The 14,651-nt window shown below is 37.3% G+C and overlaps 1 protein-coding gene across 1 annotated transcript; it reads left to right on the plus strand.

Moving 5' to 3' along the window:
- The first annotated feature begins 499 nt into the window (after window positions 1-499).
- Window positions 500-9,166, plus strand: gnat1 (guanine nucleotide binding protein (G protein), alpha transducing activity polypeptide 1). Its single transcript, XM_036569621.1, has 8 exons — window positions 500-605; window positions 2,704-2,746; window positions 3,892-4,033; window positions 4,168-4,325; window positions 5,375-5,503; window positions 6,931-7,060; window positions 7,224-7,377; window positions 8,959-9,166. Exons 1-8 carry the CDS (start codon window positions 500-502, stop codon window positions 9,147-9,149), a joined length of 1,053 nt encoding a protein of 350 aa, XP_036425514.1. The 3' UTR covers window positions 9,150-9,166.
- The last annotated feature ends 5,485 nt before the right edge of the window (window positions 9,167-14,651 follow it).

The following is a 14,651-nucleotide window of genomic DNA, read 5'->3' on the forward strand; positions in this document are numbered from 1 at the left end:
GCATGATGTCACAAAATAAAGTTCAGGATATTCAAAGAGATGATATGGACTGCTAACAGGTTTGAATTTCATCGCTTTTCAAATAGGCTGTGTGATATCAATATTTTATTCTGATATGTAACATATACGTAACATTATATCTCATCATCAGCCTCTTCAACCAGCCTCCTCCTCTCTCAATGGCTCGCCCTTTTAATGTGCCTGAGAAGACTTTGAGAAGCAGTCAGATTAGCACCTTCTGCTGACCACAGCATATTCCACCTAAATCTCAGGTCACCTGTACCCCCCCTATCAGTGGCCCCCTGTCCTTGTTGCCCATTGGCCATGCCTGCCCAGGTGGTCAACCAAAATCCAAAAATCCCCCTAAGACTCGAAACAACTGGCTGATTCACCATAGCCAGTGAGGACTAGAGCTGCGTAGTTGACGGTTCCTGGTGGGCCTTGCGGCGATCAAGCGGTCATCCATTCCAGACTTCTTCGCTCCTGATTCAGAGTCAGTATGGGGGCTGGGGCAAGCGCAGAGGAGAAACACTCCAGGGAACTGGAGAAGAAGCTCAAGGAGGACGCCGACAAGGATGCCAGGACCGTCAAACTGCTGCTACTGGGTAAACAACATTGGGCCTATGAGTGAGCCTTGATTAACACCATAGATTTAAACACTAACAGACCAAGTTCATGATTAGAGGCAAACTCTAATGCAAATGATATGGTTGTGTTGCAGGCCTACTAACTGTTTAACATTATGAGGAACCCATTCATTCATAGTTTGTCACTGGTTCTAGTTAAAACAGTCAAGACGATTTTATAAGAGTGGTATGCAATATGTATGTATTCTAAAGATTAGCTTGAAAGAAGAATTAATTGCATCTTATCTCATTCCTTCAAACCATGGAACTACAAAGAAGGCATAGTAGGATTTTGCAAACAGACAAAAATATTGTTCAGTTGGTGACTGCAGCTGGTTGCATGTGAAGAAAAAGACAATGTTTGACTAACTTATCATTTGTTGGATTTATGCTCATATTGAAATACCAAACATTACCAAATTAAGAAAAACATTTGTCTTTATAAGTCATTGCTGAGCTGAGATTGACTTTGTGTTAGATCTGGGTCAGGGATAAGGAACTTGCACAGCGTCCTCGCACTCATCAGCTTTTGCAGGCTTAGGGCTAAAGTAATGATCCCAAGCCTCTTATTGCGATCCTCCTAGAGATATACATACAGGACAGGAGAACATACCAAACATACCAGTGAGGGGAGAGGGGGAGAAAGTGATGGGGAAGGGAATGGAATTCTCCACATTAAAACAGCACCAAGATTTTGATAGTGAGTGTATGATCACTTTGGGAGTCATTAAATGATTCCTTTTCAGTTTAGTAAAACCAGCTAAAACAGAAAAAAATAGATTTTTCTTGGAAAATCATTAGCAAAGCTGTATGTAACATTTCCACTTCCATTCAAAACTTTGTAATCAGCGATGTTAGATGTGTCCAGAATGATGAACAGAGCCATAGATGGTTCTAAAGTGACTGAGAAAGCTGTAGAACACTGGGAATAAAGTTGTAATAAAATTAGCACCAGAATCCATCATGTTTGAAAGTGGTGATCAAATCTCAAGGCAGGTAGTGTAACAAGGAATTACTGTAAATAGGTAACTACAGTATTTTACATCATTTAACTTTTTGCTGTTCCTGAAAAACGTAAAAGCTTATTGTGTAAATCAACACTGTAAAAGTTATTGTTGAAGTGAAATAACAGCAATTATTCATTTAATCATTAAATTGAGTGTAATTCTCAATTTACCGTAACGTTTGACCTTCAGTCCATGATGACTGTCAAGGCCTTCATTAAATCATCATATGACATACAACTTTACCTGTATAAAGTGTCCCTCTGTGAATTGTTTCTAAATGAACAATGGTGAATCACCTAGAAAGCAAAAGTTCTGCTATCTGTGTTGATCCTTTAGCTGAATGTCAACACTTTGCTGTTTGATTGTGATCTCCCACTCTGGCATATCTGAGCAACCTGATCCACGAGACTTCGAACACGTAATATAAGTGCGTCAACATTCGGTCAAACAAGTCTTGTTGGAACCTGAAATTGAAACGGCGTGCATGTGAAATGCATGTGAATCTGATTCTGTTATTGATTATGTGAGAGATTCTAAGGCCTTGACATAAGGAATATTAAAGAAACAATATTTCATAACAATATTAAACTCCGAAATACACAATTACATTCATTTGTGTAGAGTTAGATTCAAGTCAAGTTCATGTTATTTCAGCAGATATGCCAAAATTGCTGGTCTTGAACTGTCAATCAACCCTGATTAATAGATGTTCAGTCAAATTATTATGTTCCAGAATACAGAACTGTTTACCTGTGATTTTATCCCTGTACTAACAGGGTCCATTGGTTTAATATAAAATTTAGTTAAATAATGCCATCATAAAAAGGCATTTTATAGATGTAGGGATGATCAGACTTAGATTCATCATTTCAATGAGGTGCTCTGTCTGTTTATATTTGGTGAAGTGCTGCCCCCTGCTGATTATCACTTGCGTTCCTCTGCTCTCTAATTTATGGTAAAACATAAATAAATACGTAAATACGTAAACATTGCATGCATGTATAGCAAGTAGTAAACTGAACTGCATCAGATACTGAATGCCAAATTGGTTTGTCTTGTCTATTTTTCAGGTGCTGGTGAGTCTGGGAAGAGCACTATCGTCAAACAGATGAAGTAAGTGTGCACTTCACATTCACTATTAACTCTATCAAGTGGATATTTTAGAATATAATTGCTTTATGAGCGTTCATAAGGCTAGACAACACCTACACGTACGTGCTAATGTATAAGCCCTTCAATGAAACTGACATAAACCTACATGTATTTTTCTACTGAACTGGTTCAAAACACATTTCAGACTTTTAACTGACCTGGACTTTAGACTAAAATCTTTTTGCTTTGAATGACCCTTAATTATATTTATGTTATTAAAACAAATAAGTGAACAATCATATCACTACTGAAACATTACCAAATGTTTTGGTAGTGACAATTTTAGCTCATTTTAGCAGAACTCAAAAACGCTAGCCATTACATGGTTTGCAAACAGCTTTGAGCAGCTGTACACTCAAAAGCATCATATTTTTCATTAAAACATAAAAAATGACTTTATTGCAGAAAATGTGTTTCAGTAGTGACAATTATTAATGTTCCACTCTGATTTTCAGACTTTTGGACACGTTTACTTCAAAACAATGCGAACTGCTCACCATGTGGTCATGAGGCACAGGGATGCAGTCTAACTTCCTGTTGTAAAGTGCAGGGGTGTGGCTAAAATAAGGCTCCGCCCACAAACTTAGACTCTGTGTTTCAGTAGAAAACGTGAAACAGCATTTTTTGAATACAGCTTTTTAAAATTTATTTATAAATTAATGATATATCTAAATCTGTCAACTTCACTTTAAAAAAATAAAAAAATAAAAATATAAATATACATAAATAAACACTGACGCTCCCACAAGTGTAAATTTAGGGGTTAGGGTTTGGGCAGACACCTCCCAATAGAAAGTATCCTATAAATGATGAGTTTGTATTTATTTAGCTTATTACTAATGCCTTGCATTTAAACAGATTATTACGTAATCATTCTAAATATCTGACGTCTGAATACTTCATTGTTTTTTAATAGTTTTTTTTAACTGTTTGAACTAATAAAGGCAAAGTAGTCCATACAGACATTTATAAAAGTGTCATAACACTTACTGAAGTAAAATAACAGCAAAAAACAGCCATTATGACAACTGACACTTGTTAAAGTAAAGTGTTAGCCGTTATTTTAAACCTTTTGCAGATCATCCAGATGCCTTTTTCTTCTACAGAATTATCCACAAAGATGGTTACTCCCTAGAAGAGTGCCTGGAGTTCATTTCCATCATCTACAGCAACACCTTGCAGTCGATTATGGCGATTGTGAAGGCTATGAATACGCTCAACATTGGCTACGGAGACCCCGCCCAGCAGGTATTGACATGGATAATTGTTTGGACTGCTGTGTTTGAAGGTTCTTCATTAATATTATACATATACATAAATAATCACTATGAGGTGGATCATATTTGGACCAGCCATCTGAGTGTAGGGTTTGTGTTTTGCAGGATAATGCCAGAAAACTGATGCACTTGGCTGATACTATTGAGGAGGGCACCATGCCGAAAGAGCTGTCTGACATCATTCTGCAGCTGTGGAAAGACACTGGCATCCAAGCGTGCTTCGACAGAGCCTCGGAATACCAGCTCAATGACTCCGCTGGATAGTACGTCCCAGTTAGACTGTCAAAAAAGTTAAAACCTGATTAGATTCAGCCTCTAAAACTAACAGTGAAAAATGTGATGGTATGTTTGCGCAATAAATGATGTGAAGGCACTTTCTGAGCATGTGATGGGTCAGTACTTCCAGAAAGTGAACAACAGCATATATTGTGAAAAAGGCCAATTAGAACAATTGTTAAGCATTTGTAAATGACAACAATCAGTGTATAGTAACTGCAGAAAACTACATGGTAACAAGTAGCTGATTGGATGTCAGCACATTATGCCATTATGTAATTTTTATGGGCCCACATACACAACACTGGTAACAATGCCTTTTTTAAAATGTATTCATATCAGTTGCTCGATGTGGGAACGGTGGGCCGATGGCGATATCTGTTACTTTTCATGTCTACGTCTTCTGATGTTGACACATCAACATTTGTAAAATGAAGAAATTTTGACTATATCTTTCTCTATTAGCGTTACAGAGAAATAAAACGATAAATACAGATGTTCTAGTAACCTAGCATCATCAGAACATTCGGGTCTTCTGGAGTGCAATAAAAACATCACCAAATATCTCTCAGAAATATTGTTCAAACCGTACCATTTGGCCAATAATGATTTGTTTTATATCTGCCGATAGCAATATAATTTCAATATCATTGTACATCCAAAAAAATATCAGTGGACTCACAGTTAAACATGACACTGCTAATTTGCAAGCATAGTTTGTCTTGTAACTTCCTCCCGAACCTCAAACTAAACATAGTGATGCTATACATCGCAGCATCTCTAAAATGGCAACTTTATAGGAGAAAGCAAAAACATTCTTTACTTTTAATGTAATATAATAATCAACAAAAATGGAGACACTTGTTCTTTTTGGAGGGTGCTGATATTTGCCGTATTGCCATGGATCACCATACCTCACATAATGGCACCATGTTGAGAAAATCCATCATGCCAAGAAGCAACCCAGTGCGTACAAAACCAACTATCGATCAAGCAAAAAAGGAATCACACTTTGTCTTTTCTCTCGTTCTTCCAGCTACCTGAACGACTTGCAGAGGCTGGTCCAGCCTGGCTACGTCCCCACCGAGCAGGACGTGCTGCGTTCACGAGTGAAGACCACTGGTATTATCGAGACCCAGTTCTCCTTCAAAGATCTCAACTTCAGGTACAACCCAACTAAACATACACAAACGTTTGGACAGTTGCTGTTTTCAATAATAAAAAAACAATTTTGTTTGTTGCAGATGTTCAAAATTAACCCTCTTTGACGCCAATGAGCTAATATTATATTAGTTTTAAAGCATTTGTTGGAAAATGTAAACATGCAGAAGTTTCTGATGCTAAACGGAGCTGTAGATGATTCTATAATAACCAAGAAAGCTGGACCACATCAATAATTAACTTATAATTAACTTCATATCCGGAATACCTCATGTTTATATAAGCAGCCTTATCATGCTGAGCTAATCGTAGTATTTTTGTGACTATAAACAGATAAATGACAGTTTATTATGTAATTACATGACATAACTTCTTATTTTTCCTACGAATAAATCATCTGTTTATCAAACTTGGACTAATAATACTGATCTAGGATCAGCTTTTGCTTTTTATCTGATACTGAATAAAATTCCATGACCTGATGAGATCTAATCATAGATCAGTACTCTTACTCTGAGATGCTTGATACATGTGGGCCGATATGCATCATCACCACCTTAAACCAGGGACGTTCCCCAAGAACTGCCTGCACAGATGATTTACAGTGGTGTTGATGTACATGTTGGCTCATAGTACACTGCCATTCGCAGTGTGGAATCATCGTCAGTGACACAACAATATTGCGACATGTAAGCATATCTGAACAATTGCAGCACGTAACGTAGCATGTATTAAACTCTGAAGGAGTGATTATTCATAAACGCTATCATGGATAATGGTTGGTTTTAATAGAGGCTGGTTAAGACGATCAGATTTACATTTATGCATAGAAGGGCTTATTATTATGGTAAAGGACTGTATGTCAGAATAACTAGTTGAATAAGTAGAACTGCTGAATTACAGAAAAAGGCAGTATTTCTAAGAAATTAAATGACTGTAATTTTACAATTTTTACCATCATTGAGAAAACATACTTTTACTGTTAATTAACTTATTTTTTTCTGACAGCCCTGTTTCCAAACATTTACCGTTCTTTTACGGTGTATATTAGGACACCGACTGGTTTGATAAAAACTCTTTCTTAAAGAAAAAAAAAAGTAGTTCTTGCTTATTAGCTATGAGTTTAGCTCCACCCACAAACACACCCAAAAGAGACCAGTATCAAAATGACCTTACATCTTATCAGAGCAGCTTTGTTAGATGCTCTATAAAGCTAAACATAAAAACTGACACAACACAGCTTTGCCTAAAGCAGTGTTTCCCAAATACAGCTCTGTACACCAGCACTGCATAGTCATATCATTAGCTAATGCTCAGGCTGAATCAGATGTGCTCAGAAGTGCAGTGCAGGTACACCTTCAGGTCTAGATTTGTGAGACGTTGGTCTAAAAAGCAAACGCATAGTAAACACACCGAATCCTGTGTGTGTAGGATGTTCGACGTGGGCGGTCAGCGCTCAGAGAGGAAGAAGTGGATCCACTGCTTTGAAGGCGTCACCTGTATCATCTTCATTGCTGCTCTGAGTGCTTACGACATGGTGCTGGTGGAGGATGATGAAGTGGTGAGTGATCGTTGAATGGTGGGAACTCATGAGCTGCTCATTTTCCACACAGCTTCTCAAGCCTTGTGGAAAAGCTAGATACATCCTTTACATTGTGCAAGATCTTCACCTGAGTCTAGTAGCTGGTTACTTCAATCTCGTTCTCTCTGTTTGCCTCTTAAAGAACCGAATGCATGAGAGTCTCCACCTGTTCAACAGCATCTGCAACCACCGCTACTTTGCCACCACCTCCATTGTACTCTTCCTCAACAAGAAGGATGTGTTCCTCGAGAAGATCAAGAAGGCCCACCTGAGCATATGCTTCCCTGATTATGATGGTAAGCCAGGAAATAAATAGAGTCTGCTTAATAGCCAAAAATGAACCATCTCATCCTTAACTTGAAATATCTGACAAGGCAAGAAAATATCTTTGCTGTCATATCAAAATCTCGGCAATAAAGACTTCATAACATATGCATATGCAATGTATTTATAAAGCTATTTTTGAGCATTTCTGAACAGCTTATACCTGTAAATGTTTTACAAAGTAAATGAGACAATGTATAGACACAACGGGGCCTTAAACACTAAAGGTAAGAGACCATGTATACCATTCATAACACTGTTGTGAAGCATTATTACCAGGTACTATAACTTATAAGGCAGTTCTATACAGTATGTAAAAGTGTGAACACCCCTGGTCATTTTGGTGATTTTCTGAGTAAAAATAAGTTAACACATCCTCTATAGCCCAGGGACCAAGTCAGGCCCATGACACAGTTCTATTCAGCCCCAAAATTATTTTAATTTTCTATTCCTATTAGCACGTTTCACCCTGAGCTGCACTACAGTCCCCAGCATGCACTGCAACATAGTGTGCGTTCTGAAGCACTTCCCCCAACAACAATCTAGGGGCAAGCGGTTACACAAAAAAAAGATGCTTGGTGTGTAGTTCAAGTAAATAGGCACTTTTAAAAAACTACCTAAAACAATTTATTTTTATTTAGAATTATTTTTGGAAAAGTATTCAATGCCTATTTTGCTGTTGTAGTGTTGTAGTCTTGGCATATTTTGAATAAACGATGGTCCGTTGGGGTCATGGCAAAATGTTAAGTAAAATTGCTGAGATTTTTTAATATGGCCCTTTTAGTGGTTCAGTTTGACACCCCTGCTCTACAGAAAACAAATCTTAGTGCACAATTTCTGTTTATTTGCTGAATACTTTATACTAAAACTTAAATGTGCAGCAGTGTGTCATTTGTAGAGGATGTGTTCACTTATTTTAACTTAGAAAATCAACAAAGCACGCCATTTGTCCAGGGGTGCCCAAACTTTTGCATATGACTTTATATTCATAGTTTACAAAGCACAAAAGTACAATTTTTTGTTATGATGCTTTATAACAGATACAAATGGAACTAATCTCTGTAACTTTGGTTCAAGGCCCTTTATGTCAATACATTAAGATTTACTTCATAAAACATTTTAAGTCATCTTGCAATTACTGGCATAAGTTGTTCATAAATATTTGTGTATTACTGTATAAAAACGTATTTCACTGTGCATACATGTGTTAGGAAGCCCATATGTAAGTAGCCTTCAAATACACCAAATACACATGGACCAACAGAAAATTATTTGCTATAAAATCTTGTTACATTATTGTTAATTAAAGTTCCAAACCTTCCCCTGTAAAGTTACCATTTTGGATATGCAGCAATGAAATGCCAGGAACTTCAGTCCCCAGAAGTATTAATCTGAGTAGCTGACAACATGACAAGGCTGTCGGAGCTTCTCTCTGTGAGAGGCTTTAAAATCATAATATGCTTACCACTAATGTGGTGACTGACCTTGCTCTACATCCTCAGCCTGTTTCAAGTTCAAGCACGCTTTAAAATGGCAACACAATTACCCTTTAGGTCCGAACACCTATGAGGATGCTGGCAACTACATCAAGGTGCAGTTCCTGGATCTGAACATGCGGCGAGACGTCAAAGAAATCTACTCGCACATGACCTGCGCCACGGACACAGAGAACGTCAAGTTTGTGTTCGATGCCGTGACAGACATTATCATCAAAGAAAACCTCAAGGACTGCGGTCTCTTCTAAACACGTCCACGCGTGAAAAGAGGTGAGACAAAACACTGAAAATCCATTTGATTTGGTGTAAAAGGTCCATTAAAAGGTACATGCCTTTGGCTTCTATGCATAATTAAAGAAGAAAAGCTCTAAAACAGCGACTGAAAATTCAAAGAATTGATTTGTGGCCCAGAAAACAGTTTGTCTGAAAGCCAGCTGCCCTTTTTGACATTGTGGCATGATGAACAGACCAATAGAAATAGTCTTTTTACTTGGAATAAAATTATGTTACATTAAAGGGACCTAAAACTATACTTTAATATGCTGTTTGTTGCACTATACAGAAATCTGTAGTGTGGCATTATATCCCTCAGCCTCATTAATTCAACATTTATGTAGTTATATCAGTACAATACCCAGCATGCACTGTGCAAATACATTATACAACCACTGGGAATTGCTGTGGTGTCAAACAATCCTGACTGTCAGTCTAGCTACTGAGCTATAGGCTAATAAATACAACCAAGCTAGCATTACCATAACTGTCACCTTGGTTGTCCAACAAAAACATAAAGAAAACAGTAATTTTATATTTATTTAACACAAAATGGACACCAGGAACGTGTTTTTTACCATTTCAGTCAAATAAATAAACCCAAACTGAGATGTCTAGATAGCCAGCTAACTTTGCTAACTTTAGCTTCTAGCGTATTGTCTTCTTATCTGACAAGTAATTTCTTTAGTTTGAGTATCCAAACTCTCTCCACTGTAGCGATGATTTGAAAACAGTTACTACAGTTGTAATAATCTATTTAGCGTCCTAGCACTAACCTTAGCTACAGATCTATACGCCCCTGGTCAAATCACGTTTATATTTAGTGTGAAAATTAGTGAACACATCCTCCACAGAGAACACACTTCTGCACATTTTCACAACTACTATTTGCTGAGTTTAACATAATTGGCAATAAAAAAATTAATAAATAAGTAAAATGTGCTAAAAAAGCTATATTTAAGTTTGTTCCCTATAGAGGATGTGTTAATATATTTCCACTGACATGGAATTTGAGCAGGGGTGTTCAAACTTTTGCATATGACTGAATCTGGCTTCATTCTGCATTTGCCAGCTAATAAAAAATAAAAAATAAACAAACAGCCCATTCTCAAAAATCCACCCAAAGTTCCACAGCATCAGAAGGGCGGTGGGGGGGGTGGTCCTAGTCTTTAAACTCATAAATCTCACTTGAGAGGCTACTGCTGCACCACTGTAGGATGTGAGTAGACATGTTTACAACTTAGTGAGGGTTCCATTTTTCATTTAGGCCAGACTGTCCCTATAAATATAAACACATTTCTTATCATATAAAATGTGAGGTTTACAACAGGGACGATTTGTGACCTGGACCAGCCACAGTTTTACTGCAGTCATGCTAAATTGTGAAGGTACATTGTACAGGATGTACTGGACTGAAAGTCTACTCTTCTTTTTCTTCTAGGCTCGGAGGAACGCATCGAATCTCTGCCCCTCTACTAAATTCCTCATTTCTCCAACTCAGGTCTCATCAATCACATACCTAACATACTCACACTCAATTTGGATTCCAACAGTATGAGGGTACAGACACTGTAATGCAGCATCTATAAAAGCAAGATTGAATCTGAAAAAGGGGAACAGATCTATACTGTTGCTATTGGTAACTTCCATTTCCTATAGTACATACTAGATGCTGCACAGGTACATGTGCCCAGTAGTGGTGGAATGTAGTTGTAGCAGCATTTCATCAGCTGTTCACGAAGACAGAAAGGGTCTGATGGAGTATTAGTTTCTCCCAGGTGAACAGGAGTTTGGGCTACGTGGGTAGGTGTTCGGCTATTTTAGCTTCTCGCAGTGGTCCATCCCTTAGTCTCCTGACTTTGGTACATGATATAGCTGCTCAGAAAAATGGCCGGCTTTCAAAACCCACCTGCATATGCACTTCAGCAGATATAAAGCAAGTCTACTGTATGACGACCAGTGAGAGTTATGTATCAAGTCATATCGTAGCAGTTACAGACTGCGTAGTTCATACATACTTCATACTTAAGCTTATATTAATAGGAAGAATCAGTCAAGTTCATCAGGAGGAAAGGTGATTGATTTTTCCTTCAGTTTAAGCTCAGATTGACTAGACTCTCACATTAAGATAAGACTTTAATTAAAACATACACAGTACTACATCCTGAAGTTGCTTTGCTCACGGAGAGCTATGTCCTATTACAGTGTAGAAAGGCTGAGTGTGACCAAATATGTGCTGGATCTCCAGAGTGCCCACATGGCTTGATAATCAATTCAATGTTAATTGAAACGACAATTTTTGACAATCTTCTGAATGTACGAATGAACGAATAAAGCTTCTGTAGACATGTAAAGCATTTGCCCTTTCAGCATCTTATTCTGCACACATTCATCAAACCAATACTGAATCCAAATGCACATCTGTGGAAAAGTGATTGGAGGTCCAAACAGACTTTATTCGTACTGGAATTAAAGACCCCCACTCTCAAACACAATTTTAATGGTTACCTCATGTTGGATGGCTTGTTATGATTACATGACTTGGTACTTGGGTCAGATTTCTCAGCACCAATTTCAAAAACAGAGACTTTCTCAGCACTTCTGTATAGAAATTGTTGCTGTGGAGCGACAAATGAGCTCATTTATTGATATCTACCATTATCCAATATAAAGTGACTGCCAAAGATATTTAGACACTAACAATCGGTATCATATCACAATCCCTAAAGACATTTTCATTATACCCCATACATATTACAATATTTTTAGTTTTATTCAACGTTTCACATGCTGCACTAAACCCATTTACATAAGACTAAATATGCATCTTTTTTATGAAACATGCAGTGGTTCAGTGTTCTTTAATTATGGACAATAGTCATGCACAGAAAAGCAAGTTATCTTAATAATGATACCATTTTGCCCATCTATTATACACCAAAAACAGTCATGATTCCATTTTTACAGGGACATTTTCCAAGCATGCTTCATGCCTAAGAAATAAGCCGTCTATATTTGTTACTATGTCTTTAAAACTGATATTTGCCAGATACTTTAATTTTGATTGGCTGCTCTGTATTGCGCCTGATTCGAAAAGCAGTCCAGGCTGAAACACTCCTTATAACTTCATTGAGTAGCAACATGGTAACCAGAAATGATTTGCAACAGAACACACATAGTTTGGACAGTCGGCCGTTATAGATGAGGACACCATATTGGCTAGTGTTAGATAATAACATTAACAGGCCAGTGTAGTTTTGCTGGACCACCACTGGCTGCATGGTATTTGTGTCATGTAATAAAAAAGACCCATGAATTATGTGCAGGTTGGCTAATTAATATCTCACTCCACCTGCCTGCAGTGTTTGGTAGATGACCACTTAATTTTTTTTTACCAACCACTTTGTTAACAAATACACACATTTTCTATCACTATTACAACTGCTAATAATAATGTTCATGAAATCTTATAAAATAATACAACAAATTTTTCGGAAATCTGACATGCTGCATCTGCTACTGCTATGCCATGACTAAATCCATGAAGACAAATTAAGCTTGCTCTCTAGCTCAGTCTAAGTAGCAGACTTATTAGCATAATAACAGACTCTAATCTTAAACTTGCACAAATGTCTACAGTTTGCTGGATACTCAGAATCATGTAGAGCCAAGCAAATGTATCCTTCCTCGTAAAAAGCATAAAAATATGAGCAAAAACAACTCATTCTTCATCAAATAGAAAATAGGCTAATAGCGCTAGCTTAGCTAACTGTAAATTGTTACTTTACAAAGTGTCATTCTAAAAATGACAATTGACACATCAGAAGACTATTCTAGTTTACATTCTGGTGCCCTTAGAGGTCACTAACTATCATTGGGTAACTTTATCCTCACCTGTAAGAGTGAAAAATTGCTAAATAACACTGCTCATGCTGCAAGGTGAGAACTTCCAGGTGAAGGCCATTGTAAGCCAAGCTCAAATAAACACTCAAAACTCAGTGCACCCGATATTATGAGCAGTGTTTTTCTAAGACCTATGAATTTTTTCAAAGTTTCAATCACTATTTTCCTCTTTCATTGTCTGTATGTTAGCCCAACATTTTGGGAGCGTGAGTGACGACTTTGCTGTATGACCACTTACTCTGCATTTACACTGCTCCAGCACATAGACAGACATGAACGCATCCTCCCTTTTCAGCTGGCTGCATTATGGCATTATGAGGGAGTTCCCTGCAAAATTGTCCTACATCCAGTTGAAATGTAGTTTTGCTAAGTCAATATTTATGTAAAGCATTTTTTGGTTGAATAATCAGAAAGTTAAGGTAGTATGCATACACAAACACAACCTGCCTCCTGATTGGGTAGACGCATTGTGTTGGCCAGAAGCATTTACATAAAGTTTAGCACTGCTCAACTTTTTGATGCAACACATTCTTCAAACCTACACGCTTCCCACTGAAAACGAATAGAATATGCTGCGGCGCGTTGACATGCTGGATCAATGTAAATGCAGTGTAACTGTCTGTCTTGTAGGCTGGCCCGCTGGAAGGTCCAGCTATGAAAAACATGACAATGCAAAGCAAGACACATACTGAAATCCCACTAATATCGAGCTGGTTTACTAGCAGTTAACTTGTTAATGTTAATTATAATAAAAAAGAGCAGTTGTACATTATCATACATAAAGAATAAGCAGATGTCTCCTCTTCAGACAATTACTATTCAAGATTAAATAATTCTAGATTTTATAGTGGTTTAAAGTACATATTCAGTGTTACCTAAAAGTGAAATCCATCACTTCAATAAAATCAGTTTGACACAAAAACAAACAGGTACAAACAATCTGAGTTTATTTTTGAGTAATCATAAAATCTTTACATGTAATGTCACAGATTACTTTGATCCCCAGATATTTGTGGCACAACAGCTTCAACAAAGAATTATTCTTCAGCATGCAAAGCTAAAGTGTGTTGGAGCTTTTCACTTATTATACCTTCGGCTACTACTGTGGTATAATCAGGTCTGTAAGGAAGAAGATTATCTAAGATTATCCCTGAGTCTCCTCTCTGATGCGAGAAAAAAATGAAAAGCTAAGTTAAATATTCTCTCTTTAAATTTCCAATTTTTCCTTTTTTGTCACTTGACTATTGTAATAAACCATCAGAGCAAACAAAGTTCAGAACCTGTTCATGAAATGGATCACATTACACTTCTTCCCATTCTAATTAAGGCAGATTGTTTGGTTCCGTATTTAACCCAATAATGCAACTTCAGGTTAGCAGCCATCAAGAGCATGTGCTAATATGAACTCATTCAAATAAGACGCTTCAATGAAAACGTCTCATTCTGAAAAAGTACCTGGTCCTGTTTTTAAATGAAGAACTGCTGCCATTAATAAAAGTCTACTGGATGGAAAAACTAAACCATTTCCACAATTTTCCACTTCTGCTAGATGTAGTCAATCTGCCAAGACTTGT

Source organism: Colossoma macropomum, unplaced genomic scaffold, assembly GCF_904425465.1.
Source record: "Colossoma macropomum unplaced genomic scaffold, Colossoma_macropomum, whole genome shotgun sequence".
In the NCBI taxonomy this organism is placed as follows: domain Eukaryota; kingdom Metazoa; phylum Chordata; class Actinopteri; order Characiformes; family Serrasalmidae; genus Colossoma; species Colossoma macropomum.